This window comes from Dromiciops gliroides, chromosome 2 (assembly GCF_019393635.1).
Source record: "Dromiciops gliroides isolate mDroGli1 chromosome 2, mDroGli1.pri, whole genome shotgun sequence".
Lineage (NCBI taxonomy): Eukaryota > Metazoa > Chordata > Mammalia > Microbiotheria > Microbiotheriidae > Dromiciops > Dromiciops gliroides.
This window is the reverse complement of record NC_057862.1, coordinates 252,347,976-252,375,101: the sequence shown is the minus strand read 5'-3', so window position 1 is coordinate 252,375,101 and position 27,126 is coordinate 252,347,976. Positions and strand designations below refer to the sequence as shown.

Genomic DNA, 27,126 nt, shown 5'->3' with positions numbered 1-27,126 from the left:
GGTACTCCTGAATCCAGGACGGGTTCTTTATCCACTGTGCTAACTAGCTGCCCCTAATTATTTCTTTAGGAATAATTAATTCCTAAACTGTGGTTTCTAATTTGAAGTCAGCTGTCTTATTTTGCATTTCTCAAATATGTTATAATTTTTTTCCTCAACCTTTTAGACAGAGCGATTTTTAAAGTGGAAAAATGACTAGCCTTTGAGTCATAAAGAGTCATGAAGACCTGGGTTCAATACTTGAAATGTGCTTCTGTTACATGCTATGTCAACATGGAAAAGCTCCTTAAACTCTCATTGTCTCAGGGAACTCTCTAAGAGTATGTTATAGTCTATATATGTATCTGCATTGGAGGAGGGATTTTTCAGACCACAAGTTCCTTATTTAAGTAAAATGAACAGTCCTGATGCCCACCCACCCCCCCCCCCCCGAAAAAAAAAGATAGAGTGTAGTGGAGGTGAGAGAGGTGCTCTGATTTTCATCTTCTAATCCTGCCCACAGCCCATTAAGCCTCACTACTGTATTTGTTCTCAAAAATATAGACAGATGTTGTAATAGCCATGATTTTCCTAAAGTAGAAGTGTGAAAAACAATGTGAGCAAAATTAAAGCCCAGTTTTCATAACTGTAGTCTGTGAACATTTATTAGTTTTCTGCTATGTGGAGATTAAAAATTGTTGTCAGGGCAGCTAGGTGGTGCAGTAGGTAAAGCACAGGCTCTGGATTCAGGAAGACCTGAGTTCAAATATGGCCTCAGACACTTGACACTTACTAGTTGTGTGGACAAGCCACTTAACCCTCATTGCCTGGCCCCAAAAAAAAAATTTTTAAAATTGTTGTCTCATTTCAGTTAAATTAATAAACAATTATTAAGCACTTTCTGTGTTCTACTGACTGTGCTAGACACTGGGGATGTTAACACACAAAAAGGAATAATCTTTACTCTCAAATGTCATAAAAATTTCTAAGTCCAACAAAGGAAAAGAAAAAGCAAAGTATCCAAGCCATAGAAAATAGGTTTATTGAGAGAGGGTACAGACAGGTACTGGTCTCATGTCTAGGAAGCACTCAGCTCCTTTTATAGCCTGACAGGACTGTAAAGTATTTATAGCCTACTATTTTTAGACAAATTCCTCCCACAATTGTACATCACCTAAGTGGTAGATATACAACTTTTATCATCCAAATTATTGATCCCTTGCAATTAGGTTTGTCCAAATCATGGGAGCCATCATCCATCTTGGCACCATGAGGACTCATCCATTTCTATGAGCCAACTTCTCTTCTAAATTGTGATTGGTCTTTTCTAGCTCAGGAGTTACTATTTTTCATATATGACCTTTAAGCTAATGGGTAGATGCCTAACTACAGTTGGATGATGGTGAATCGAGATTGAGATGATGGATTTTGGGTTATCCGAACCCAGATTACAATATGACATGTATATTAGTTCTACCAATATCTATCTTACTTACTCTATTATTATCTGTGTAGGCTGCTAAAGAATACCTAAACATGTTGAATCACAATTTGTAGTGTAAATACTGATTATTACCATAGTTAAATCACTTAAATCTAAAGGGTGGGAAAAAATCTTACTCACACAAAAACCCTGCATTCTATTAGTGGAGACAATAAGTGTGTGTGTGTGTATGTATGTGTGTATGTGTGTGTAGGCATACAAGATTATTGTTGTTGTTTGTCCTTGATTATCGAAGCAAACCAATAACATCAGGAAGGTGGTGCTTTGACTTAAAAGTGAATTGGATTTAAGTGAGGCAGAACTGTGCAAAATCATCAGCTTCACTCTGTCCTCCAGAGTCACTGGTGGCAAAACTCAGGTTAGGACAGCTGACAATGGCCCCAGATGCAGTGGGGGACCTTGGCCTTTTTAAGTTAGGTCTTTCCCAGGTCTCCACATACAAAATAGTGAAATAGAAGGAAGTTAGGGAGGGAAGGTACTAGATGTTGGGGAAGAACATCAGAACAGGCTTCATGTAGAAGACAGTGCTTGAGCTGAGTCTTGAAGGAGGAGAGGGTTTCTATGAGGCAGAGGTAAGGAGGAAGGGCACATTCCTGGATGGTAACTACTGTCCTCTCTCACAGAATGTCCCTTGAAAGCACTGTCAAAGACTGAATGAAAGACCATAGTTCTGATTAAACTTACGATTTTAAAGGATAACTCATTTCTTAGATGAAGTAGTAGATTTATTAGATGAATGGTATTTTATTAGATGAACAAAGCTAGCTAATAGACCAAATAGCACAAAATGTTATGAAAGTCCCATTCAAAAATCTATGACCCACTCTCAAGACACTTTGAGACAGCCCCATTTTGTGTTTGTACTTCAAAACAACAGTGCATTAGCTCGAAGTCAAGAAAAGTGGAAATTTCAGCAAACTCGAATATTCAGGAAAATGCTTATAACATTAACTAATAGAGTGACTGGCTTCTGAACTGATGAATATGTATACAAAATTGGTTTTGTCTTTTTTCAACTGAATTATGAGACCTTGCTTAAATCTTATGAGGCAGCTTGTCTGACATTGAAGCATTTAACATTAAAGAGAAAAATTCAATGTTTCATAGTGGCATGAATTTCCATCACCTTTGGGTGTCTAAATTATATCCAGGAGCCTTTCCCAGTCCTGCTTAGAGCTAGTGCTTTTCCTCTGTTGCTTAATTCCAAGTTATCCTGTACATTGCTTACTTGTATATTATTGTTTTCATGGTGTCTCCTCCTTTAGTTTGTGAGTTCCTTGGGAGCAGGAACTGTCTTTTGACTTTTTTTGTATAATCAATCCTTAGCACAATGTCTATCATGTATGTTAGGCACTTAATAAATGCTTGTGGACAAGTTGTGGTTTAGAATTTAGTAACTTCTAATTATTTGTGATCGTAAATTGAACCATTAAGCATATGGATCAAATGATTTAGGCAGTTGGGTGGCACAGTGAATAGAATTTGGGCCTGGATTTAGAAAGATCCAAGTTCAAATCCAACCTCAGACATGCACTAACTGTATGACCCTGGGCAAGTCACTTAATCTCTATTGTCCTCAGTTTCATCAACTGGAAAATTGTGATAATAATAGCACCTACCTCCCAGGGTTGTGGTGAAGATCAAATGAGATAATAATTATGAACCATCTATCATGGTTCCTGAATATATTTGGTGCTTGATAAATGCTTGGTTCTTTTCATCTATTAAAGGCAAAACCAAACCAAACCCCAATAAAAATCTGCTGTGTGGAAATGTTAAAACAAAATCTAGAAGCTGTCGAGTATTTAACATCAGTCTGTGAAATATTCCTTGGTCATCCATAGCCTGTTGAGCTTTTTCATCCATACTATCCCTGTATCACTAAGCTATTAGAACATAAAATAATGGGCTTTGACATTTAGCTCAGAGGGCAATAGCTGGTAAAACATTGCCTTAGGGAGAGAAAGATTACTGAGCTTAAATGATGGAAGCCTTGAAAGTTAAGGATAGTCTTTCCTAATAAAGGTGATACTTCACACTGAAAATCTTTGAGTGTATATACACAGGTATTATACACAAATGTACATAAATAATTTTTAAATGTATATAGATTCATACATATGGTCCTATATATTATACACACATATCTCTTCATCTTAATAACATGGGGGCTTTGACCTTATCTATTTCTGACCTGGACCACTTTGCCCCTCCTTAAATAACCTTTGCTCCTGGGGGCTTACCATATTAATACCAAAATTAGTGCAAACACCTGATTGGCCTAAGCCACTGCAGCTCAGAATTCCTGAGCTCCAGTGATCTGCCAGCATCAGACTCCCTGGGAGATGGGATTACAGGGGTGCAACATGAGGATCAACTCTATTTGTTAAAATATACTGTGGTTTAGTGGGAAAAGTCCTGGATTTGGAACGAGAGGCCAGGATTGAAGCCTTGGCCCTTACACTCTCTGGCTATGTAACTTTATACAAATTATTCTTTAATCCTCATTTTCTTCACTTATGCAATGGGGATATGCCTGTGATAAAAACACAGTGGTATGGTAGGCAGAAGGACAACCTTTGAGTCAGGAAGATTTGGGTTTAAAAGTTTTACCTCAGGGGCAGCTAGGTGGTGCAGTGGATAGAGCACCAGCCCTGGAGTCAGGAGTACCTGAGTTCAAATCTGGCCTCAGACACTTGACACTTACTAGCTGTGTGACCCTGGGCAAGTCAGTTAACCGCAATTGCCTCACTAAAAAAAAAAAAATTACCTCAAATACATTAGTGGTTGAAAGACCAGGAGTAAGTCATTTAACCTCTCAGTGCTTCTGAATATTTCTTTAAAACTATAGTTGTTGGGGGCAACTACGTGGTACAGTAGATAAAAGCACTGGCCCTAGATTCAGGAGGACCTGAGTTCAAATCTGACCTCAGACACTTGACAATTACTAGGTGTGTGACCCTAGACAAGTTACTTAACCCTCATTGCCCTGCCCCACATGCCAACCCCCCCACAAAACAAACAAACAAACAAACAAAACTATAGTTGTTGATCTATGTTGGTAAAGGGAGTTTTCATACCAAGAGTTCCTGACACTGATGAGATCATTGGTCAGGATCACAAGAAACTGAAAAATGATCTCATGACACTATTTTAAGGAATATACTTGTATGTTTTAAAGCATGATGACAAATTTATTATTATTATATTCCATTTGAACTTTAGATAGAATTAAGAGGTACCCAGGAGGTTTAGTAGTCAGAAAGACCTGAGTTCACATCTGGCATCGCATATTTACTAGCTGTGTGATTGACCTTGGACAAGTCACTTAACTTTTCTCTGCCTTAGCTTCCTCAAATGTAATAATAGCATCTATTTCCCAGAGTTGTTATGAAGATAAAATAAGATAATATTTTTAAATACTTTGCAAATGCTAAAATGCTATATTCATAGTAGCTATTATCATTAGGGCTTCTGGATGGTGGGGTAGATAGAGTACTAGGCCTGTTGTCATGAGGATTCATCTCTCTGAGTTCAAATCTTGTTATTGTTGTTCAGTCATTGCAGTCATTTCTGACTCTTTGTGACCCCATTTAGGGTTTTGTTAGAAAAGATATAGGCATGTTTTGCCATTTCCTTCTCCAGCTCATTTTACAGATGAGGAACTGAAGCAAACAGGGTTAACTGACTTACCCAGGAACACAATCTAGTAAGATTTGAGGCTGGATTTGAACTTATGAAAATGAGTTTTCCTGATTCTAATCCTTCATATTATTACTAGTTGTATGACATTTTGAGGTCATCTGGTCAAACATGTAGCCATGTGACCACACCAACACTCCCAAGTGCCACCCCAATGAAATGAAAATGTAATTGGGAAATATTTAACAAAATAAACAAAAGTACAATAAAACAGATAACATTACATTGTAAAACCAAGTCAATATGCAGTCCACAGGGATCCTTACTAATGGGTTAGTGGCCCCATTTCTATGTGAGTATGACACCACTGATCTGTCTAACCTGTTGACTTTACATAATTAGGTGAGATTCATAGACTTGTCTAGCATCACTTAAGTAGTGAGTAGCAGAGTCAGGATTTGAACTCAGGACCTCTGAAATAAAAACTAACAACCTTTCAATTATACCAAGGAGAAGCAGCCTAGGTTAATGGATAGAGGGTCAACCTTGGAATCAGGAAAATCTGCATTCAGGGCTTGCCTCTGACAAATCATATTCTCTGTAACTATAGATAAGTTACAATTGCTTGTTTGTCTAATAAGATAATATTTTTAAAGTGCTTATCACAGTGCTCCACACATAGTATATACTTAATGAGTGGTTATTTCTTTCCCCTTCCCCCTCTTCCTGTCACCAGGAAGCTCTTTAAGACTTAAAGTTTCAGATGAATTGCCAATCTATATAGGCAGAGGGAGTCTCCATTCTGGGAATAACCAACACTGATGAAATTACATGTTTGGACAATAAAAAAATCCCTTAGATTAATAAATCTGGAAAGTGAGGGGCATTTTGGGGGAAACTGTTTCCTTCTATAAAAATGTGTAACTCTAAATCCTCATCATTAAACAAATGGCTTTTTCCGTCTCTTCAATGGATTTCAGTGTGCACGCATTCCTCAGTGTCTGATATCATTTTGATCATCAGATGCCCTACTTCTGAAATGGAAAGCTTAGCTGGTACTTTCTCCGTTAAGTATAAGAAGCTTTTATTGTTTAAATAAATTAAACCTCTTAATGTGGGCACTGCAGAGTATAATGAAGCACAAGAGAGGGAAGCTTAAGTGTACCCCCTTGCTGCCAGGAAATGATGCTGGTGGCAATACACGCCAGCACTAAATGTGCAGCCAGAGCAGAGATCGCAGCCTGATCTCTTTTTTTCTCCTTCTCTTAATGCTGAAGATGTGCAACAGGAATTCAGTCACCCACTGGGCACAAGACAAAAACCATCCCCAATCCTCAAGTACATGGTGAGCAGTCAAGTACAGGTGGCACCAGGCTCTTATTGCTGAGATAAAAGCTATTCAGTTGAGTCTTGAAGGTCATCCCTTTCATTTATTCATTCTCATGAGACATTCCTTTAGGAACCACACACAGATTCTCTCCTTTTGTAACTTTCAGATGTCTTTTAAAAAAATAAAATAAAACTCTTGTGATTTTGTGAACTTCCAGAAATTCATAATGACTGAAACAAGAGATTTTATAATAATTTAAGAGATATATCTGTGTAAATATTATGAAAATGCAAATGCTAAGAGGATTTTTGATTCATGAATGAATAGAACTGAGGTACAATATTCAGCTTCTTCAGTAGCCAAAAAAGCAGCAAATATAATTTTTATTCTTTTCCCTCTTTTAACCCAAACCCAGAAACTATTTTATATCTGCCCATTATTTTAAGAACTCTTCACTAATTATCTAGTTAGCACTCATTTTCATTACATAGTGAAGTCTACACATTGTCTGCTATGGAAATCATTAACAATTTAGGAGGGCAAGGATTGCTTTCTCATAAGTTATTCCTTCTCAATAAAGGAATAAACAGAATATATGATGGAACCATTAAAATACTGGCACTGGCATGGAATAATGACCATGATATGACTAACTTTAACATTAGAAGAAAATTTGCTAAACTATAGGCATAAGACATAATAATAACAAAACATTGGCATATAATTTGAGAGTTTAGGTAAATAGAATTATCTTAGAAACTATAAGGACTTTTAGCAAATACTACAATTTGTATTTTCAAATGTACTGTGGTATTTGCATTAAGTGGGTAAATTTTACATTTTTTACTTTTTTATAACATTTTATGTCTTGTAACCCTACTGATTGAATAATTAAAAAAAATATAATATGGGACCATTGATGGTAACTGCCTTGGTCCTTACACTTTAGCCTAGTGAATTACATTGAGGTGTATATGTGTGTGTGTGTGTGTGTGTGTGTGTGTGTGTGTGTGTGTGTGTGTATGTGTGTGTGTATGTAGACAAGGAGACAGAAAAAGGCAGAGAAAGAGACAGACAGAAACAAAGAGACTGAGAAAGACAAAAAAAGACAGAGAGAAAGAATGACAGGGACAGAGACAGAGAGGAACAGAAACAGAGAAACACAGACAGAGACAGAAAGATAAAGAAAAGCCCCCTGAGAGAGATGAAGAGAGAACAGAAAGACAGAGGCAAGGAGAGAGAGACAGAGAGAGAGAGAGAGAGAGAGAGAGAGAGAGAGAGAGAGAGAGAGAGAGAGAGAAATTAGAGATTGGGGATAAGGCATTCCAGATGCAGAAGACAATATGAACAATAACATGAAAATCGAATGGTGGCCAAAGGTAGTTTGGTTAGAACACACAGTAACTGATGAGGAAGGAGTATTGCGATATGTTTGGAAATGTGGCCTTGAGATAACAGAGGATCTTGAATGTCAGGATCAAGAGTTTATGCTTTGGTAATATGGTTGTCTCTGGCTTTACTCTCCCAGAGGTCAGTTCTACTATACTTCCTTCTTAGGGTTCTCAGGTACCCTGCATATGAGGTGTAGGTGTCTCTTTTCTTTGTCATCATCCTAAGTTCCCACAGCCTAAGTTCTTATCCATCCTAGTAACCTAAATTTCATTTAACATCATATTAACTTTTATAAAGGAATATTTGTTTTAAAAATCTAGTATTAGGGCCAAATTTAATATGAGGAGTGTTAATTAGGTGGCTTGTTGTAATATTGGGGTAAGAAAGGAGATTAACAGCCTCTTTAAAAAACAAAACATGCTTTATTAATGGGAACAAATTTAAAACACAAGTAAGGTTAATAGAACTAGGGATAAAGAAAAAGGCAATAGGGGAAGGAAAAAGACACAATCCTCAACTCAACGCCACCCAGAAATCAGCAATTTCAAAGAGAACCCACTGCACAGTGTTCCAGCATCTCACTCCCTCCACTGCTCATACCAGAGTGCCCTCTCTTCCCTTCTCTCTCCCAGAAGCCCCCTTTCTCACAGGAAACAGGGTGGCCACACACACAGCCCCAAGCTAATTGGCTAGCAGTCCTAATTGACAGAAATAACAAGCAGCTCTACAAATGCCAGCTCCCCCAGTTTCCCAACACCCAAGATTACCTGACTGCCCTTACTGGGCTTCCCATCATTATAATTTGTCCAGGCCCATGCAGGCAAGCAGTTGTCTGGCATGAGCCAGCACACAGGTGCGCTCTGGGGCCTCCAATCCCAGCCAAAGATGGGGTCACAGAAACCCCAAATCACAACCAATTCCTTACAATAGCAAAGACAAATATGCAAACATTTCCCTTAGTGTCTTAGGGGCATAATTCACACTTCCATTTCAGACTAAGAATAAAGAATAGAGATTAATATCAGTGCTTACCTCAGATTTTGTATTGCACTGATCCCACCAAGTTGATATGCAGATATAGCATGACTGCCAGATAAGTCCACATCTCAACCACTCCTAGGTTGGATTCCTAAAGGTCACTCCCACAAAAGGAAGGGTTGCTTCCCTTCCTCCTCAGGGCATAAATGCTGTAATGGCCATGAAACCTGGTCTCTGAAATAATGGTTTGCCAAAGGAAGCTCCATTTTCTTCATACCTCAGTTCATCAATGATGTTGGTTGCAAAATCAAACTCTGGAATGGTGTGATGTCTGGGAGAAACCCAAGAGGAGAAGTCAGAAGCTGATAGGCTTTTTAAATAACTGTGTAATCAATAAAAGAGCATCTTCATCATGTGGTTAGCTGACTAGAACCAGTTACAAAATATTTATATATTCCCCAATCTCTCCAAGGCACTTCCCTTATACATCATTACAGTTATCCTGGAAGTAGCTCCCTAGCTAGCCTCCTCCATCTGGAGAGATGCCATCTTTTCCCTATCATCTTCTACATGGTGATGCCATCTAAAGTGCTCTTTACATGAACCAGACCTCCCTCACCACATCACACCGTAGCAAGTAGAAAATAGGGAACCAGAAATGTTTCTGACCAAAAAGCCATGGAATTGAAACTATATACTAGGAATGTTACCTGGGCATTAGGATGATGAATGAATTGGAGAAGATATAGGCAGGAGACAAGAATACCAGTTAGGAGGCTGTTGTAAGTGTGTAGGTGAAGACTAAACTAAGGTTGTTCCCACTGGAATAGAAGGGTTATAAATTTAAGAGCTTTCTGACAGAACTCATCAACTGATTGAAAATAATAGGTGGGAAAATGAGGCTACCATCTATAGAAATAGAGAATTTAGGAGCAACAGTAGGGTTCAACTTGGTTAGGAAGATGTTTTATTCGATTTTTGGAAGAATCTATATTTACTAAGTGATGAATGAGGAGGAAATACAAAGGAAATATGAAATTAAGTAGAAAAAACTTTGAAAGAATTAGGAACTCTGATCAATGAAATGAGAAACAATGATTCTGGAACACAGGTGATGCACCATATTACTTACATCCTGACCAAGATGACATAGATTCAGGTTACAAAGGAGGAACCTATTTTTGGACATGGTCAGTAGGGGTATTTGTTTTGTTACCATACACATTTGTTATGTATAACATATATATATATATATATATATATATATACACACACACACATATATCCATCCATACATATATCTATATCTATATATCTGCTTCCATGAAACTAGAGAACTGGAATATTAATGGACACATATCCCATAGTTGGGAGTAGCCTTTTTTCCCCCCTATTACCTATATAAATGGAACTTTTGGTGTCTTTAAAATAGCCTGATAATGCCAATGGGGAATTTTGTATCACTTGAGTCTGAGAGAGGAGGGTATGTTTTATTCACTGTGGGTGAGATCATGTGATAGGAGAGAGGGCCCTAGGGCTTCTTGCTTCTTACTCTGAAGCCATGTAGCTTCGAGAAATGGGCCTGGCTTTTTGGCCTTTGCTTTCTGGTCTAGATATAGAGAGTGTAGTCTCTGATCTGCTAAGATGTATGAAGAATGGGAATCAGATTTGTCCAGAAATCCAAGGTAGGTGCTACACTCAGCCTGGTACTGATGCTCCGAGGAGCAAGGATCCTAGGAATGGAACCAAAAAAGAAGGAGGCAGTGCTGTCTTTGGACTTAAATTTGGCATGATCAATGTTCTTTAGGGACTGAGCTAATCCTTCCCTAACCTCTCCAAGACTGAGGTGATATGGGGTCATTATGCTCCCATGGATATGAGAGAAATGTTCGTTAGCTCTTGTTACACCTTTCAAGTAAGTGTTATTTCATAAAAGCTAATAGATTTTAAGTGGTTGAATATACTGGGGTGTAAGTTACTGGGCCCTGACAAATGAGATAATAACAGCTGTTGATAACAGAGAAAAGAGTCTCCAGTGCCTCCAAGGTACCTGAAAAGACTAAAATGTGAAAAGTTCAGCAATGAGAGCATGAAGCCAGAATTAACTATGTTACCAATGCTTAAAAATAAAATAAATCTCTACATAATAGAGATTTGAAGTTTAATGCATCCTGCTTTCCTTATGTTCTACGGTGTATGTGGAAATCCTTATTTGCTGTTTGTTAAATTCAGAATAATTTTTAAAAAAGGAAACAGCCAGAGTAAGTAGATACTTTGAAGCACAAACATGAGAAAGAGAAAAATGTAGGAAAGTATAAATGAATTTGAGTATCTGGGACAAAATGATGAGGAAGTAATGGGGAGGAAGAGATAAGTATCCTTTTGGAATTTTAAAATTTCAATCATAATGGAGAAACAGAAAACATAGTTGTGGATTTTTTCTGGTTTATTTTTTGGGGGGTTGTTTGTTTTGTTTTGTTTTTTTCTTTTTTCAGGGGGAGGAATCAAAGAAAAGAAAAGAAAAAAAGGAATATGCTAAGAAAGACATGAGGAAGAATGGGGAGAAACCCATTATTTTGTATAAATTGGTTTGCAAGAAGGGTAGAGACCTACAGAAAGGTTTTGAGAAAAAAAGACATCTTGTGACCTGACTGTTTTATGACCCACTTAAAGGAAGTTTGAAAACATAGACACATATGTGCTTGCATATATCACACACAGAGTTGGTTTGGTGCAAAATTTATTAAATTCAGCAAAGGAACAGGCTGGGACAAAAATAGGAAGAGTGACATATGACATAAGTAGGTCCACAGAGTGAGGGGGAGGAGTAGTGACATGGAAAAGAAATGTCAACTTCAAAAAGTTGATTATAAATAGGAAGTTTTAAAAAAGAGAGAAAGTGCTAAAAATTTTTCTCTCTGGTCTTTGTGCAGGCAGAGGAGTAGAAATAGATGACTTCAATTACAGATTACTAATACTGATCATTTTCCTTTTCTTTCTCCTCTCTCTTGTCCTTTATAATGACAGAGCAGAAAGGGAAAGAGGAAAAAGCATAGGAGCATAAGATGGAATGACCTGAATATAATTTTAGAAAAGTTAGGTATGATAGGTCTATGGTCATTATTGAATGAGATTCAGAAGGAATATAGGTTAATCTCAGCATCTTTACAAAAATTGACCCTAGGCTAGTACTCAAAAATCTCTTAAAAATTACAGAGCAGGGGGCAGCTAGGTGGCACAGTAGATAAAGCACTGGCCCTGGATTCAGGAGTTCCTGAGTTCAAATCCGGCCTCAGACACTTGACACTTACTGGCTGTGTGACCCTGGGCAAGTCACTTAACCCCCATTGCCCTGCAAAAAAAAAAAATTACAGAACAGCAAAAATATTAAATAGATCATATACTGATCATAACATAATTAAATTACAACCAATAAAGGTCTTTTGAAGAAAAGATTTCAACTTAAGTGTCAATTAAATAATTCAGACCTTAAAGAACCAGTGCATCAAATGACAAGTCATCGGGAAAAAAATTTCACTAAAGAAAATTTCAGCAATGAGGCAACATACCAAAACTTTGGGGATCTAGCTAAAAGAGTTGTTAAGGGAAATTTTTTTATCTCTCAACATTTTAATCAATTAAAGAAATAAAGAATAAATACATCAATGAATAGGACATGCATTTTCATAACAAAAACAAGAAGTGGAAAAGCAATAAGTCAAAAAAACTCTAATGAAACACAAAAATATAAATTCAAAAAACCAAAGAAGACTTAAACAGAATTAAAAAAATAAAAAACCTTATTAAATTGATCAATAAAAGTAGGAGCTGGAGGGCAGCTAGGTAGGGCATGGATAAAGCACTGGCCCTGGATTCAGTAGGACCTGAGTTCAAATCCGGCCTCAGACACTTGACACTTATTAGCTATGTGACCTTGGGCAAGTCACTTAACCCTCATAGCCCAGCCCCCCCCCCAAAAAAAAAGTAGGAGCTGGGTTTTTGAAACATAATAATAAAATAGGGAAAAGTTTAACATGACCAAAAAGAAAGGAAGCTCAAATTGCCATTATCAAAAATAAAAAAAGAAAACTCACAAGAGGAAATACAGCAAATTATTAGAAAGTCTTAGTATTTTGTCCAATTATATAAGAGTAAAACCATTAACAAATGAAACATGTTTACAAAAATATGAAATAGCTAAATTAACAAAACAAGAAATAGATAGTGTAAATTAACAATAGCAGAAAAAAACAATCTATAAACAAAATGGAGTACATTGATTTTTAAAAAATCAATAAAAATCACAGCAAGGCAACTATTTGGAGCAGTGGACAGAGCACTGGGTTTGGAGTCAGGAAGACCTGAATTCAAATCTGACCTCAGATACTTACTAGCTATGTGACCTTGGTCAAGTTCTTAATCTCTATTAAACTTAGTTTTCTCATCTGTAATGATGATAATAATTTTACCTACCTCTCACAGGGTTGTTGTAAAGATAAAATGTGTTAATATTTGTAAGGCATTTACTGCAGTGCCAGGAACATAGCAATTGCTATATAGATGGTTGATATTATCATCATTATTAAAATAATATAATTCTATCAGTTGGTGCAGGAAATCTCCTGTTGGTAGTCCCTTATTGGTTAAATGGAATAACTTACACCCACTTATCACTTGTTTTTCCATTCTCCTCCCTGTAATATTAATCTTTAGTTCTTTGGAAGCAATGTTATTCCACACATCAATGCCATATATCACCACTTTCAGAAAAGATAGTATTGAATGATGGGTCTTTATTTTTGTGAAATTGGGTTCAGTGAGAGAACTTTGATTTATTTCCCAAAGTAAACTACCCTGCTTTTCTCATGCTTTTCTTTTTTCATCGTATTTTTCTAATTACATGTAAAGATAGTTTCTAATTTTTGTAAGATTTGGAGTTCCAATTTTTTTACCCTCTTTCCCTTCCCTCCTTCTCTTGAAGCCAGCAAGCATTCTGATATACATTATACATTACAATCATGGTAAACATATTTCTACATAACTCATGTTGTGAGACAAGAATCAGAAAGGAAAAAAAAACACAAGAAAAAAGAAAAAAAAACAACAAAAGTGAAAATAGTATGCTTCAATTTGCATTCAGACTCCATAATTCTTTTCCTGGATGTGGAGAGCATTTTATATCATGAGTCTTTTTGACTTATCTCAGATCATTGTATTGCTGAGATAAGCTAAGTCTATCATAGTTGATCATCACACAGTGTTGCTGTTACTGTGTACAATGTTCTCTTGGTTCTGTTCATTTCACTAAGCATCAATTCATGTAAGTCTTTCCAGGTTTTTCCGAAATATGCCTGCTTATCATTTCTTACAGCACAAAAGCATTCCATTACATTCATATAGCACAACTTATTTAGTCATTCCCTAATTTATGAGCATGCCCTCAATTTCCAATTCTTTGCCACCGCAAAAAGAGCAGGTATAAATATTTTTGTACATGTGAATCCTTTTCCCTTTTTTATGATTTCTTTGGGATATAGACCTAATAGTAGTATTGACAGGTCAAACCATATGCACAGTTTTATGGCCTTTGGGGCATAGTTCCAAATTGCTCTCCAGAATGGTTGGATTGGCTCACAACTCTACCAATAGTACATTAGTGTTCAAATTTTTCCACATTTACAACATTTTATTTCCCTTTCTTGTAGTATTAGTCAACTGGATAGTTGTGAGGTAGTATCATAGTGTAGTTTTAATTTGCATTTCTCTACTAAGTAGTGATTGAGAACATTTTTTCATATGGCTTTGATTTCTTCATTTGAAAATTGCCTATTCATATCCTTTCGCCATTTCTCAGTTGGGAAATGATTCGTATTCATATAAATTTGATTCAGTTCTCCATATATTTGAGAAATTAGGCCTTTATCAGAAATAGTGGCTGTAAAATTATTTCCAAGCTTTCTGCTTCCCCTCTAAACTTGGTTGCATTGGTTTTGTTTGTGCAAAACCTTCTTAATTTAATGTAATCAAAATGATGCACTATGCATTTAACAATCTTCTCTATCTCATCTTTGGTTATAAATTCTTCCCCTCTTCATAAATCTGACAGGTAAACCATTCTTTCCTCTTCTAATTTGCCTATGGTATCACCCTTTATGTCTAAATCATGTACCCATTTTGACCTTATTTTTGATAGATGCTGTAAGATGTTTCTCTCTGCCTAGTTTCTGCCATAGTATTTTTCAGTTTTGTCAGCAGTTATTTTTTTCAAATAGTGATTTCTTATCCCAGAATCTGGAATCTTTGGGTTTATCAAACAGTAGATTGTTATATTAATTTACTTCTGTGCTTTGTGTGCCTAACCTATTCCACAGACCCATCACTATTTCTCTCTCTCTCTCTCTTTTGTGAGGCAGTTGGGGTTAAATGACTTGCCCAGAGTCACACAGTTAGTAAGTATCAAGTGTCTGAGGTTGGATTTGAACTCAGGTCGTCCTGAATCCAGGGCCGGTGCTTTATCCATTGTGCCACCTCACTTCCCGCCCCCCCCCATTCACTATTTCTTAGCCAGATCCAAATCATTTTGATGGTTACCACTTTTATTCTTCTCCTCCTTTTCCACTCTGGACCCAGTTTGTTGTCCATCTGTACTATCTGTCCTGAATATACATACTGTTGGATAAGCTCTCTAGGTTTTCCTTCTTCCATGATGAAATATGGGCAAAAGACATTCTTCATCCACTTGGTCATTTCTGTCTAGATGGACAGTCCAAACTCCTTTGAATCTTTATTGATCTCTTCCAGGAGGCTTTTCATTGTTTTAGGGCTTAATGTAGTCAATATAATGTCATCCACAAACAAGAGCATTTGGAATACTTTATGATGCACAGGGAATTCCTGTTTCACTTGAATTAAATATCCACCATTGTAGTATGTACTTTTTTTTAAATTTTTTTTTTTTTTTTAGTGAGGCAATTGGGTTTAAGTGACTTGCCCAGGGTCACACAGCTAGTAAGTGTTAAATGTCTGAGGCCGAATTTGAACTCAGGTACTCCTGAATCCAGGGCCGGTGCTCTAACCACTGCACCACCTTAGCTGCCCCTGTAGTATGTACTTTTGAATAACATACAGCTTCCTGTTTTATTACTCATCTGATATTTCAAACAGGGTTTTTTAATGATTTATCTTTCAAAGAATTCTGAATGAGCTTGATATATGGATAGGAAATAACATGTTGTAAAAGAGCGTATAAGGCCTTTGTTTTGGTAGCCAACAAATAATGAGCTCAATACAATATTATATTCTCTGCATTTTAAAGTAAATTGTGAAATGATAATCATGGTCCATTGCTGATTATTGCTCATGAGATTCTGCTTGTTTCCTAATAATACTTTCATTGAACATACCTTCAATGTGTGTATAGATGATTTGGTATCGATGGGAAAGAAGTCATATAGGTTGGGAATTAATGATGTTCTCACAGTCATTATTATTTATTTTTTTAAATGTTAATAATATCTGAGAACTCTGATCATTGCAGTGACCAATAATAATGTCACCAGCAGAAATGATGAATCATGCTTCCACCTTCTACCTCTTCATGGAGGCATGATGGACTAGGTACAAAATGAGACATATGTTTTCAGATATAACCAATAAAATATAAAAATATTTTGTTTGATTCTTTTTATTTCTTACAAGGCAGGACTTTTATTGGGGAGAGAGGCAGGAGAGAGTTGACTGTGGCAGAGTGGGCATATGGTAATAGTGATGGAAAAAGCAGACTAAAAAAAGAATATAACATAAATGAAATATTTTAAAATATGCAGAGAGCAAAAGGACATTCAGAAGAGAGCATAGACAAACAAGCGACATGATTATCATGTCATTATATTAATTTATGCATGTATACATACACATGCATGTATATACATGTAAATATGCACATGTGGTATATTGTTTTTATAAACACACACACATATATGCACATACATTTATATGTCAAGCTACATATGATAGATCCACAGATTCAGATGAAATCCTTTCTTATTGATGCTTTTCTAGGGCATAATAAAATTATTTAAATTCCCATTGGGATACATGGTAATGCTACAGTATTTCAGAAGAAACACTTCCTGCTTCTTCCTCTCTATCTTATTCATGAGGTCAGAGCCTTAATGCCATGAATCACAACCCAGCCTAGGGTTCACGAGAAATGCCCTTCCTTAAAAAAAGAACCAGCTTACTTGATTGCCTAAGTGTTTCTTTTATTTATTCATGACAAATGAACAATTATGCATCTCTATAGTTGTTTCTGTCATTAAATTTGACTAAGATGATTTATATAATGCTTTAGATGATGATGAGGTCTTAATCTATGTAATACTTTCAGTTTTGGAAATCAATTTACATACTTCCAATTGATGCTAACAACAATTCTCTTTTGTAAATACTTTTAAGTAATTGTCTTCATTTTACAAATGAGGAAAAAGACAGATAAATATTAAATGAGACACTCAGCTAGTAAGTAACTAAGTTGGAATTCAAATCCATAGGATATGATGGCAACATTGTTTATTATAGAATAGCTATAAGACTTAATTCTCTGGTAGCAGAAATCCAAATTGAAAAGGAAAAAAAATATATAGTAACCAATTTTATGGGTTAAAAAGAAAGTAATACATAAAATCCATGACTCTTCTAAGTTATTGATTCTTTGCAGCTTTCATATTTTATTCATCTAAAACAGTAATAGTCAATGCAACAACAGTAATCATTGCAGATTATTGAGGTTATTCCTTCAACCATTTCCTCTGAACTTGACAAGAGTGCTATTCATTATGAGTGTATTTACCTTGAAAAAATAGATGTGTTCCTAAAAAGTTGTATGTGAGTTAAAATACTGTCACATCATATTTTAATTTTCCCAGGAGAACTTGATCAAAAGTACTGTGCAGTGAATCCCTTTGTAAATTAAGAATTGCTTTGGGAGGACAGCTAGGTGGCACAGTGGATAGAGCACTGGACCTGGAGTCAGGAGGACCAGAGTTCAAATCCAGCCTCAAACACTTAACACTCACTAGCTGTGTGACCCTGGGCAAGTCACTTAACCCCAATTGCCTCACCAAAAAAAAAAAAAAAAAAGAATTGCTTTGGGAATGTGAATTACCACATTCTAATTTATTTGCTTTGTAAATTCAGATATTAGCATTTTGTGTTTAGACTTACTATGGTGCCTGACATTTTCCAGAAATAAATCCTACATTTGTGTTGTACACAAAGATGCCTATCTTCCCATATTGTGGTTATTAAAAAAAAATCAATCATTTGATCCTAATTTGAAAATCACTTGTAGATATAGCCATGATCATAGGCTATGTCATTTTGAGGCCAAACATATGTCAGAAATTAGGTTAAAATGAATGTCATTTAAAATTGGTTACATTTTTCTAATTAGATAATACTCTAAGCTATAACAAGTCATTAGGCCTCATGCCAAAAGAACCTGTGTATTTTCCAAGATGGGAAATGTGATGTTCCTGAACATACTCTTCTGTTCCTTTCCACCTCCCAAATTCACCCATGCCCGTATTTCCACCCCCCAAAAAAGTGTTTCAATGTTTGTAACTTGTCTGTCAAGAGGTGTTAACATTCTGAAGGGTTAGTACAAACGCTGTTTACTTAGGAAGACTGAGAGATATGTCAGTCCTTTGAAAGGTTTGTAATTAAATGGTAAGAGCTTTGATGTCAGACTTTGAGATTAATGTTATATCTTTAAAAGACTCATTTTCATGTGTCACTTGAAAGGAAAAAATATGCCTCCTTTTAAAGATAGCTATTGAATGTAGAGAATATTTTTTAAAGTACCTTATTATTACCACTTGACAAGCTATGTTTTGCTCATCTATCTCAATTTAGAAAATGTGCACTTACATAGTTGAAAGTGAGGATTGAAGACTTGCTAACTTCCCTCTGTTTAGTAATGTCCATAATCATTGTTTGGTTGCTACTATGGCACTGAAGATGTTTTAAAGATGCTCAAAGATGTCTGATCTTCAAGAGTTAATGATGCAGGCTGCAAAAAAGAAAGGATTCCAAAAAGCTTAGTAAAGTTGGTGTATTTCAAAGTATAAGAAATTGTGATTTGTACAATATATGCAATATACTGTTTCTCATTTTCCATACAAAGAAGGCAAAAATTGATGTTTTTTTTAGAAGAAGTAAATCAAATCAAATATACAAGCAGCTACATCTTTGAAAAAAATGAAAACTATTTCTGGAATATCCTTCCTTTCCATATTTTCCTTCAGAAAACACATGTAGCTGCTGTACTCAGCATTATTTTATTGAAACCACTGACAAAGTATTTTGTTCATTTAATTAATTTAATCCATTTCCTTTGTCTACCATTTGGGCATTTTCTTTTCTACTTTCTCTTTTTTACCAAGGCCATGTTTTGAAAAAGGCTATTCCACTTCTGGACAGGTATAATTATTGAAATTTCTTTTCCAAAATTGAATTCTTCATAACTTCCACCTTTAACTTTCTGGTGCTATAGAAGGTGTCTAATCTCTTTTCCACATGACATGTTTATGTATTATCAAACATTGTTACAGAATGGGCTACACAGAACTGACCCAATAAACAATATGTTCAGAGATGTAAGAAATCAAGAGTGAGTAAAAAATGGATTTCACTATATTTTGTTCAGATGACAGAGATCTCTAAAGGTAATTATTATTCCTTTCCCTTCTCTGCATTATGATCACTACTTCTAGTTATTCTAGCCAATCAAGACATTGATAAATGTTCAATGAGGACCTGAATTCAGCTATTCTGTGGAGGACAGACATCATTAAGTCCAAAGGTGCCCTTTATTGGGGATTGCTGCTTTGGCTGTCCATTGGTTTAGGTTCATGGTGTTATCAGGTACATTTCTGAGGAATCAAACTTGTTTAAGTACCAAAGTTGGAAAATTGCTTTAACTATTTTTGTACACAACACATGGATACTCTTAGAGAAGAAGAAAACATCACTTCTCAGGGTACATTGTTCAACATTTTTAAAGAATTGGTTTAGGAAGGGTATAAAAGTTGCTGTTGATTCAGATCTAGACATCTAGGATTTAACACTTTAGAACATGGGTTTTTAACTTGGAGGGTCCATGATCTTCTTTTAAAATTATTACTGTATTCAAATTTTTAATAATCCTATGCATTAAAAACATTCTGTAAGAGTCCAGCAATCCTGCCAAATGGGTCCATGACACACAAAAAGGTTAAGAATTTCTGAATTATAATGTTTTCCATTTTATTCTATTCAAGGAATTGGAGTAGGGTGATTTTATTTTTTCATTTTTGAGGGGAAGGTACAAATATTTTAAGGCAGAAAATATTTTAAATAATCCTAACAAGGGCACTGGTCTATCTTCCACTATGAGGCTGCTTTAAGGTAGCACATAAAATTTAAGAAGAGTAAAAGTTTGGAGATTCATTAAGAAGTTGTCCATCTATGGGGCCAACAGTGGAAAAGTTACATGTTTTAGAAAGTAAAAGAACTAAATGATAGAAATTCTTTGTGTCAGTGTTGTGTGGCTCTGGTGGTCTGTTATTCTTAGGTGTCTTTTCTTGTGTGTTTGTGAGTGTGTATGTGTTGTTTTCCCTGTGTTGTGTTACTTTGGGAAAGACCTTGTTTATTGTGTTGTTGTTTGCAGCATTAGACATAAAATGCTTTTTATTTTGAGAGGTGAGGCAGTTGGAGTTAAGTGATTTGTCCAGGGTCACATGGCTAGTACGTGTCTAAGACCAGATTAGAACTCCAGTCCCCTCTCCAGGGCTGATGCTCTATATACTGCATAACAAAGGTCTCATAACAATAAAAGGCTTTGTAACAAAAATAAAGGTAACATTTTCATGATCCTTAATGTTTACAAATTGCTTCATGTACATTGCCACACTGTAAGTAAGCCATTTTACAGATATGAAAACTGATGCTCAAAGAAGTTGGTTACCTAGGGAGTAACTGTTGAAGGTAGGGTGCAAAACCCAGTTCTTCCTGAGTCTGAGTTTAGAACTTCATCCATTATACCGTCCTGCCCTTTGATGATTCTCTTGTAGAGGACCAAAAACCTACATCTTTGACAACACCTTTTGAGTTCTTCCTTATCTTGTAAGTTGTACATGTGTTCCAAAGTCTCCAGGCCCCTGATGCTGCATTCATGCCCAAGATATCTCCTTATGTTAGCTAAAATAGTGTGCTTCCGAGCAGTTTTAAAGACTCTATTTTTCTATTAAATATGAATATAAAGTAGAAAGCAAGATAAGTATAATGAAAATGTTGTGAATACCTTTCCCTTCTCAAAAGTAAAGGAGTTGAATATAAATGCTGATTCTCCCATTTTAGGTACGAATTATCTTGAATTTTCTACTAAATTATGTTCTGCAGATTGACTTTGTAAAAATATCTTAATGAATTCTAATCTCATGTGTTCAACCAATATCTAATGATATTAAGATTGTTACTCAATTATATATTAGTTTCATTCTTAAAATCACATTGTGGATTCTCTTCTTCCATTGACAGATTATTTTCCGTAAAATCAGCGATGTGAAAAAGGAAGAGGAGGAGCGTCTTCGTCAGAAAAATGAGGTCACTCTCAGCATCCCAGTGGACCACCCTGTCAGAAAGCTTTTCCAGAAGTTCAAACAGCAGAAGGAGCTAAGAAATCAAGGATCAACGCAGAGTGATCCAGAAAGGAGCCAGCTTCAGGTGGAAAGTCGTTCTTTACAGAATGGGGCTTCCATCACTGGCACCAGTGTGGTTACTGTTTCTCAGATCACACCTATTCAGACTTCTCTGGCCTATGTGAAAACCAGTGAGTCCCTAAAACAGAACAACCGAGATGCAATGGAACTAAAGCCAAATGGTAGTACTGATCCAAAGTGTCTCAAAGTCAACAGCCCCATGAGGATGAAAAATGGAAATGGGAAAGGGTGGCTGCGACTGAAGAATAATATGGGTGGCCATGAGGAGAAAAAGGAAGACTGGAATAATGTCACAAAGGCTGAGTCTATGGGTTTATTGTCAGATGACCCTAAATGCAGTGACTCAGAGACTAGTGTGACCAAAAACCCCTTAAGGAAAACAGATTCTTGTGACAGTGGAATAACAAAAAGTGATCTTCGTTTAGATAAAGCTGGTGAGACTAGGAGCCCACTGGAGCACAGTCCTATTCAGGCTGATGCAAGACATCCCTTTTATCCCATTCCCGAGCAGGCCTTACAGACCACACTGCAGGAAGTCAAACACGAACTCAAAGATGACATTCACCTGCTAAGCTGCAGAATGACTGCCCTGGAAAAGCAGGTGGCAGAAATTTTGAAACTACTCTCTGAAAAGAATATGCCCCAGACCTCTTCGCCCAAATCCCAAGTGCCACCTCAGGCACCTCCCCAAATACCATGTCAGGATATTTTTAGTGTTTCAAGGCCTGAGTCACCCGAATCTGAAAAAGATGAAATCCACTTTTAATATTATATATAATATATATATATATATTTGTTAATATATGGAAACAGTATATACAGCTATATACATGTGTGTATATATAGTATATACATATATATTTTCACTTGCTTTCACTATGACTTGAATATTACAAGGATTTTGATATGTAAATATTGCATGTCCAGCTGGATTCTGGCCTGCCAAAGAAGATGACTATTGATAACCTAGATATTGCTTGTACAATATGCAGTTGACTGCATGCAGACTTTATAGTTATTTATAATCTATTATATAATAAAAAGGATGATTTTTGTTTGTTTAACAAAGGCAACATACTATTAAAAAATCAGGGTCCAACCTGCTAGGATTACCACGAGTGTTTTGACCTCAGGCTGGGGTGGGTTAAGTTCTCATTCCTTCAGTGTTCTTTTGAGTTTGAATTATAGATTAATGCCAATGAGGAAGTTAACCTTTTCAAACTGTTGGTCCTATTTTATGATCTCTCTTCATGGAGTATTTTCTGTGTACTTTGTGTAAAGTTTCTATTTCCTGTCAGGCCAGTCATTTATTCCATTTTGAAGGGCCTCATGAGAGGTCAAGGTGAAGTGTAAAGAATAAGGGGAATGGATTGCTATGGGCTTTATGCATAGACTGCATTTTCTTTTAGCTACTCCTCTTGTTTTGTTTTTGTTTTTCCTTTTCCCCATGTTACTTTAGATAGTAATCACAGTCTCAGAAGAGAGCCCCAGTACTCTCTTTCTTAGAGAACAACTATTTTATTCTAAACTGACTTACCTACATCATGAATACCAAACTAGGAATATAGGGTAGGTCATTATAGAAATACTATACTGTGCTATGTAAGGGTTTATCAACATTTATATTAAATAATCTGATTTTCTAAGGCTACCAATTTTTCTGAATGTGGTTTTAACATGAAAGCAGTAAATGAAAATAACGTATTTGCATCTCAGATTTAGGTATGAAGGTATTAAAAATGAATGTAAACTCCTGGTTGTGCTTTAAAAAGTATCCTTGTAATTCACAAAGGGTAGAATTTATCATGAGACTTATTTTTGGAAAGTCCTATTAGTCTGGAAAATGTCTATGGGTGACTGACTTGAAAAGAAACAAAAAACAACTTAGCTTAAAGTAGATGCCTAAAAATCAAAGGTTGCTCAAATCAGAAAACTGCTTTTGTGCAGATTTTTTTCCCCATTCAAATTTTTCTAAGGATTCTTCTTTGCACACATATGTGGTTCTGCTGCTAGATGACTGCAGTATTGATGAAATAGACCCCTGTGGCTCAGAAGGATGCTCTAGTGGAAAGGTGTAAACTTTGAATTCTTTTTGTTGTTGTTGTTGTTTTTTGGTCACAATTCTTCTTTTTAGAAAGTGCCTATTATAACTAAAAAAGAAAAGTTCACAAGGAGCTGCTTATAGCCGGTCACTCAATGAAATGTGTATTTATAATTAACATCCATACCAAAATTCATATTCACTGCAAGGACTTAAAGGAATTCATTAATTTCTTTTTGACTATGTAAACAGTGTATTTTAAACAGCCCTGAGGAGTGTGTTTTCTTTTTGATGTGTGCATGAGTTTTATATGTGGTATTAGTGGGAGTTAGATGTATCAAGGGGAGAATATACTATATTCACATGTGTATATGGCATGTTTTTGTGTAATGTGATTTTGATATACATATATGCATATATGTGTATATATGTATATGTAGGGGTATATGGAATATATTTATCTATGTGTAGAATATAAAGACATAGATGCATATGCATGTATATTCTACACACATGTTATAGCACAGACAAGATGATAATGGAACCAAAGATGGCAATACTCAAATTTTTATGATCAATCCCTACCTTCCCTCTCCTCCAATCCAACCAAATCTATTAACATCTACACCTAAAATATTCAGTCAATTGAAATCATACTCTGACTTGAGAACTATAAAGCAGTACTGTAAAAGCTAATTGTATAACCAAGTCAAAAAATAAAATCATATTCCCTATTCTAATCACATGAGCTTTGGGGGTTAATAGATTAATATATTATACATTTTTCTCTACCTCTTAGCTTTATGCACTAGAGGCAAGTACCTAACTTGGTTTACCTTTATTGCATGTCTTCTATGAAGCAAAGAAATTGACAAATAAAATTGGCATGCATTTCAATGTACCAACCCCTCCTTGTATATCTTCAGTATGTGCCTATCTATGTGTCTCACAAAGTATGTAAGGTTAGGGGTTGTAGATAATAGTCCCACTTTCCACAATTTCCATTAATAAAGGGAGGCTTTAGGTGAAATTATGTTATAATATCTGCCTATACTATAGGCATGATAGAATGAGTTCATTATAGCACAGTAAATCGGTGTTTTCCAAATAGAGATTTCTTTGCTTGTATGGTTTGTTTTGTACCCCTATAACTTAGTCACTTCTCTCATCCTCTGCCTTGTCAATGGCAAAGGAAAGGGAATGTAGTGGATGGTCTCTTAGGTTCCTTCATGTGCTAACATTTCGTGAATCTATATTTCTTTCATGATCTGTGAATCTGGGGTGTGTATGTATGTATGTATGTATGTCAACTATGTATGGGACATGGTTGAGATTTTAATAGAAGGAACACGGAGAAAACATAATCTGAGCCCAGAAATGCATTCCTTCCTGTTTCATTCATACTATGTCTCAAAGGCCTAAGTTGAAATCCATGAACCATTCAACTTTCCCAATTTTTCCAGGTTTTGGGGATTGATTGTAGTCATGAAGCAGAGCATCAGACGATATTATCTGTCATTGAATGGAAGGAATATCATGGTACTGGAGCATTCTTGGTTCTCAAGGAGGAAAAAGATAGCATCAATTGCTTTTCAGTAAACCCCGAGGTGTTTCTTCCCAATCATCTCCTTTCTTTGTCTGCATGGCCTGGTCATGGTGCTGACCGCATGTGTTCATTGAACATTGTATAAATAGTTTTCCTCTAGGTTTCCAGCAGGGAGAATTCCTGCCTATTGATCTAACACAAACATATTTAAAGGTGAACACTTGCTTTAATAAGTGCAATAATAATATAAACATTTTCTGTGTTGCCTCAATCAGCACATAAGTGGTAACCTCTCTTTTGGGGGGACCAAATGACTGCATGTTTTATTCTACAAATGCTCTTGGTGCATACAGAAAAGTGTTGTTTTTTTTTTAAAGATATATGTATATACATATATATTTATACACACACACACATATATATATATATACATATACATATATATCTTTATGTATATCTTTTTGACCAACACACTAATATGAGTAAATATGTGTACTAAAAATTCAAATTTTTCCAAAGCAACTTATACATCTTCAATATTTTTCTATAATATTGCATATTATCAGTTACTATTACCTGAATGACTAGATAAAACATAATAGTGATATTTTCAAAAAAATGGAAAGATGAACTAAGTATCATTAATAGGCAAGTTTCCTCTGTTTCCAGTAAGATATGTTGCTAAAATGTGCTCAAATGGTGGGGGGAGGGGTAGAGAAAGGATAAGCAATAGGGCCAGATGTGCATTATAATAAGAAGATGGGGGAGGGGAGGAACATAAATATGGAGGAATTTAACAGTACAGGGCATCAAGAGTAAAAGATACATCAAAACATTAATTTCATCTTATAGGGTCATTCTTAAGAAGAAGACTGAGTAGTATACAAAAAACCCATTATTCAAATGTGCGTACTTTTATATTATCTATGTTTGTGAATATGAGGGCAAGAAGAATTAGAAATTTCAGAGGTTTGTACTTTCTATTACCCAGATTCTTCAGGAAGAAATTAAATTGCTCATCAAATACACAACAGTTTGGGATAGATATTAACTTTGCCAACTTGGGTATCATTTTATAAATGAATTTTCCTCTAGAGATTCATTAATTCCAAATGCTTAACTTAAAATCAAGGAGTAGTTTATTCACCTATGGGATTTGCGTCATTTAATTCTTAAAATTAAAAAGAAAGAGTGAATCCCTTTAGTAATTTTTCTGCCCTGAGTCATAGAGCAGATACTGCTTTTGCTGGTTTTTGTGAAATGATGACTTTTCAGTCTAATGGAATCATCTGGCTTGTATTTATGATGCACTTGTTCTGATTCTCTTTTCTAAAATTTCATGTAGGAAATGATAACATTTGTCTAAAATATCTATAGCATGCATGGACATTGATTTTTAAAAGTTAATAATGTTAGTATTTTTTAGATATGAGATCTTGGTTGTTTCTGGGCACGTTATCACGTTATTGTGACTTGGGAGAGGTTTCCCCCCCCCCCCCCCCCCCGCTCCTGGAAGGAAAGATGAGGGAATATTAGCCATCCACACTGTAATTGACAAGTATCACTTTGGATGTCACTTTATGGGTTTTGGATTCAAGTTTCCCATCAGTGAAAATTAAATATGCTCAATTAGTACAATTCCCAAGACAAAGAACAGTTACTCTTTGAAAAACTTAATAAACTCAAAAGAAGTTATCCTAACATTTTGTTTGTGAGGTCAATGATCCCAGAACATGGCAGCTATCCAAATGTTTTTTTCATGTTTTTTTTTGGGGGGGGGGAGGCATAATGATTAATTCTTATTGTGAGTAAATGGAAGAGTTTAATTTAATTTTCATTCATTTTACCAAGATCTCATGTCAGAATATAATGAAGAATAGGATTTAGTAAGTGAAGAATTTCATGAGAAATAAAAATTATTTGGGTATTTGGTGGGGCAATGAGGGTTAAGTG

The 27,126-nt window shown here is 35.7% G+C and overlaps 1 protein-coding gene across 1 annotated transcript in view; it reads left to right on the top strand.

Annotated features, from left to right (window-relative positions):
- KCNH5 (potassium voltage-gated channel subfamily H member 5) overlaps nt 1-26,663 on the top strand; it is a 511,342-nt gene extending 484,679 nt beyond the window's left edge. The window contains exon 11 of the mRNA XM_043987371.1: nt 21,405-26,663. Within this exon, the coding sequence (XP_043843306.1) occupies nt 21,405-22,352 (948 nt within the window). The 3' untranslated portion in view covers nt 22,353-26,663. The remainder of the gene's footprint in view (nt 1-21,404) is intronic.
- The last annotated feature ends 463 nt before the right edge of the window (nt 26,664-27,126 follow it).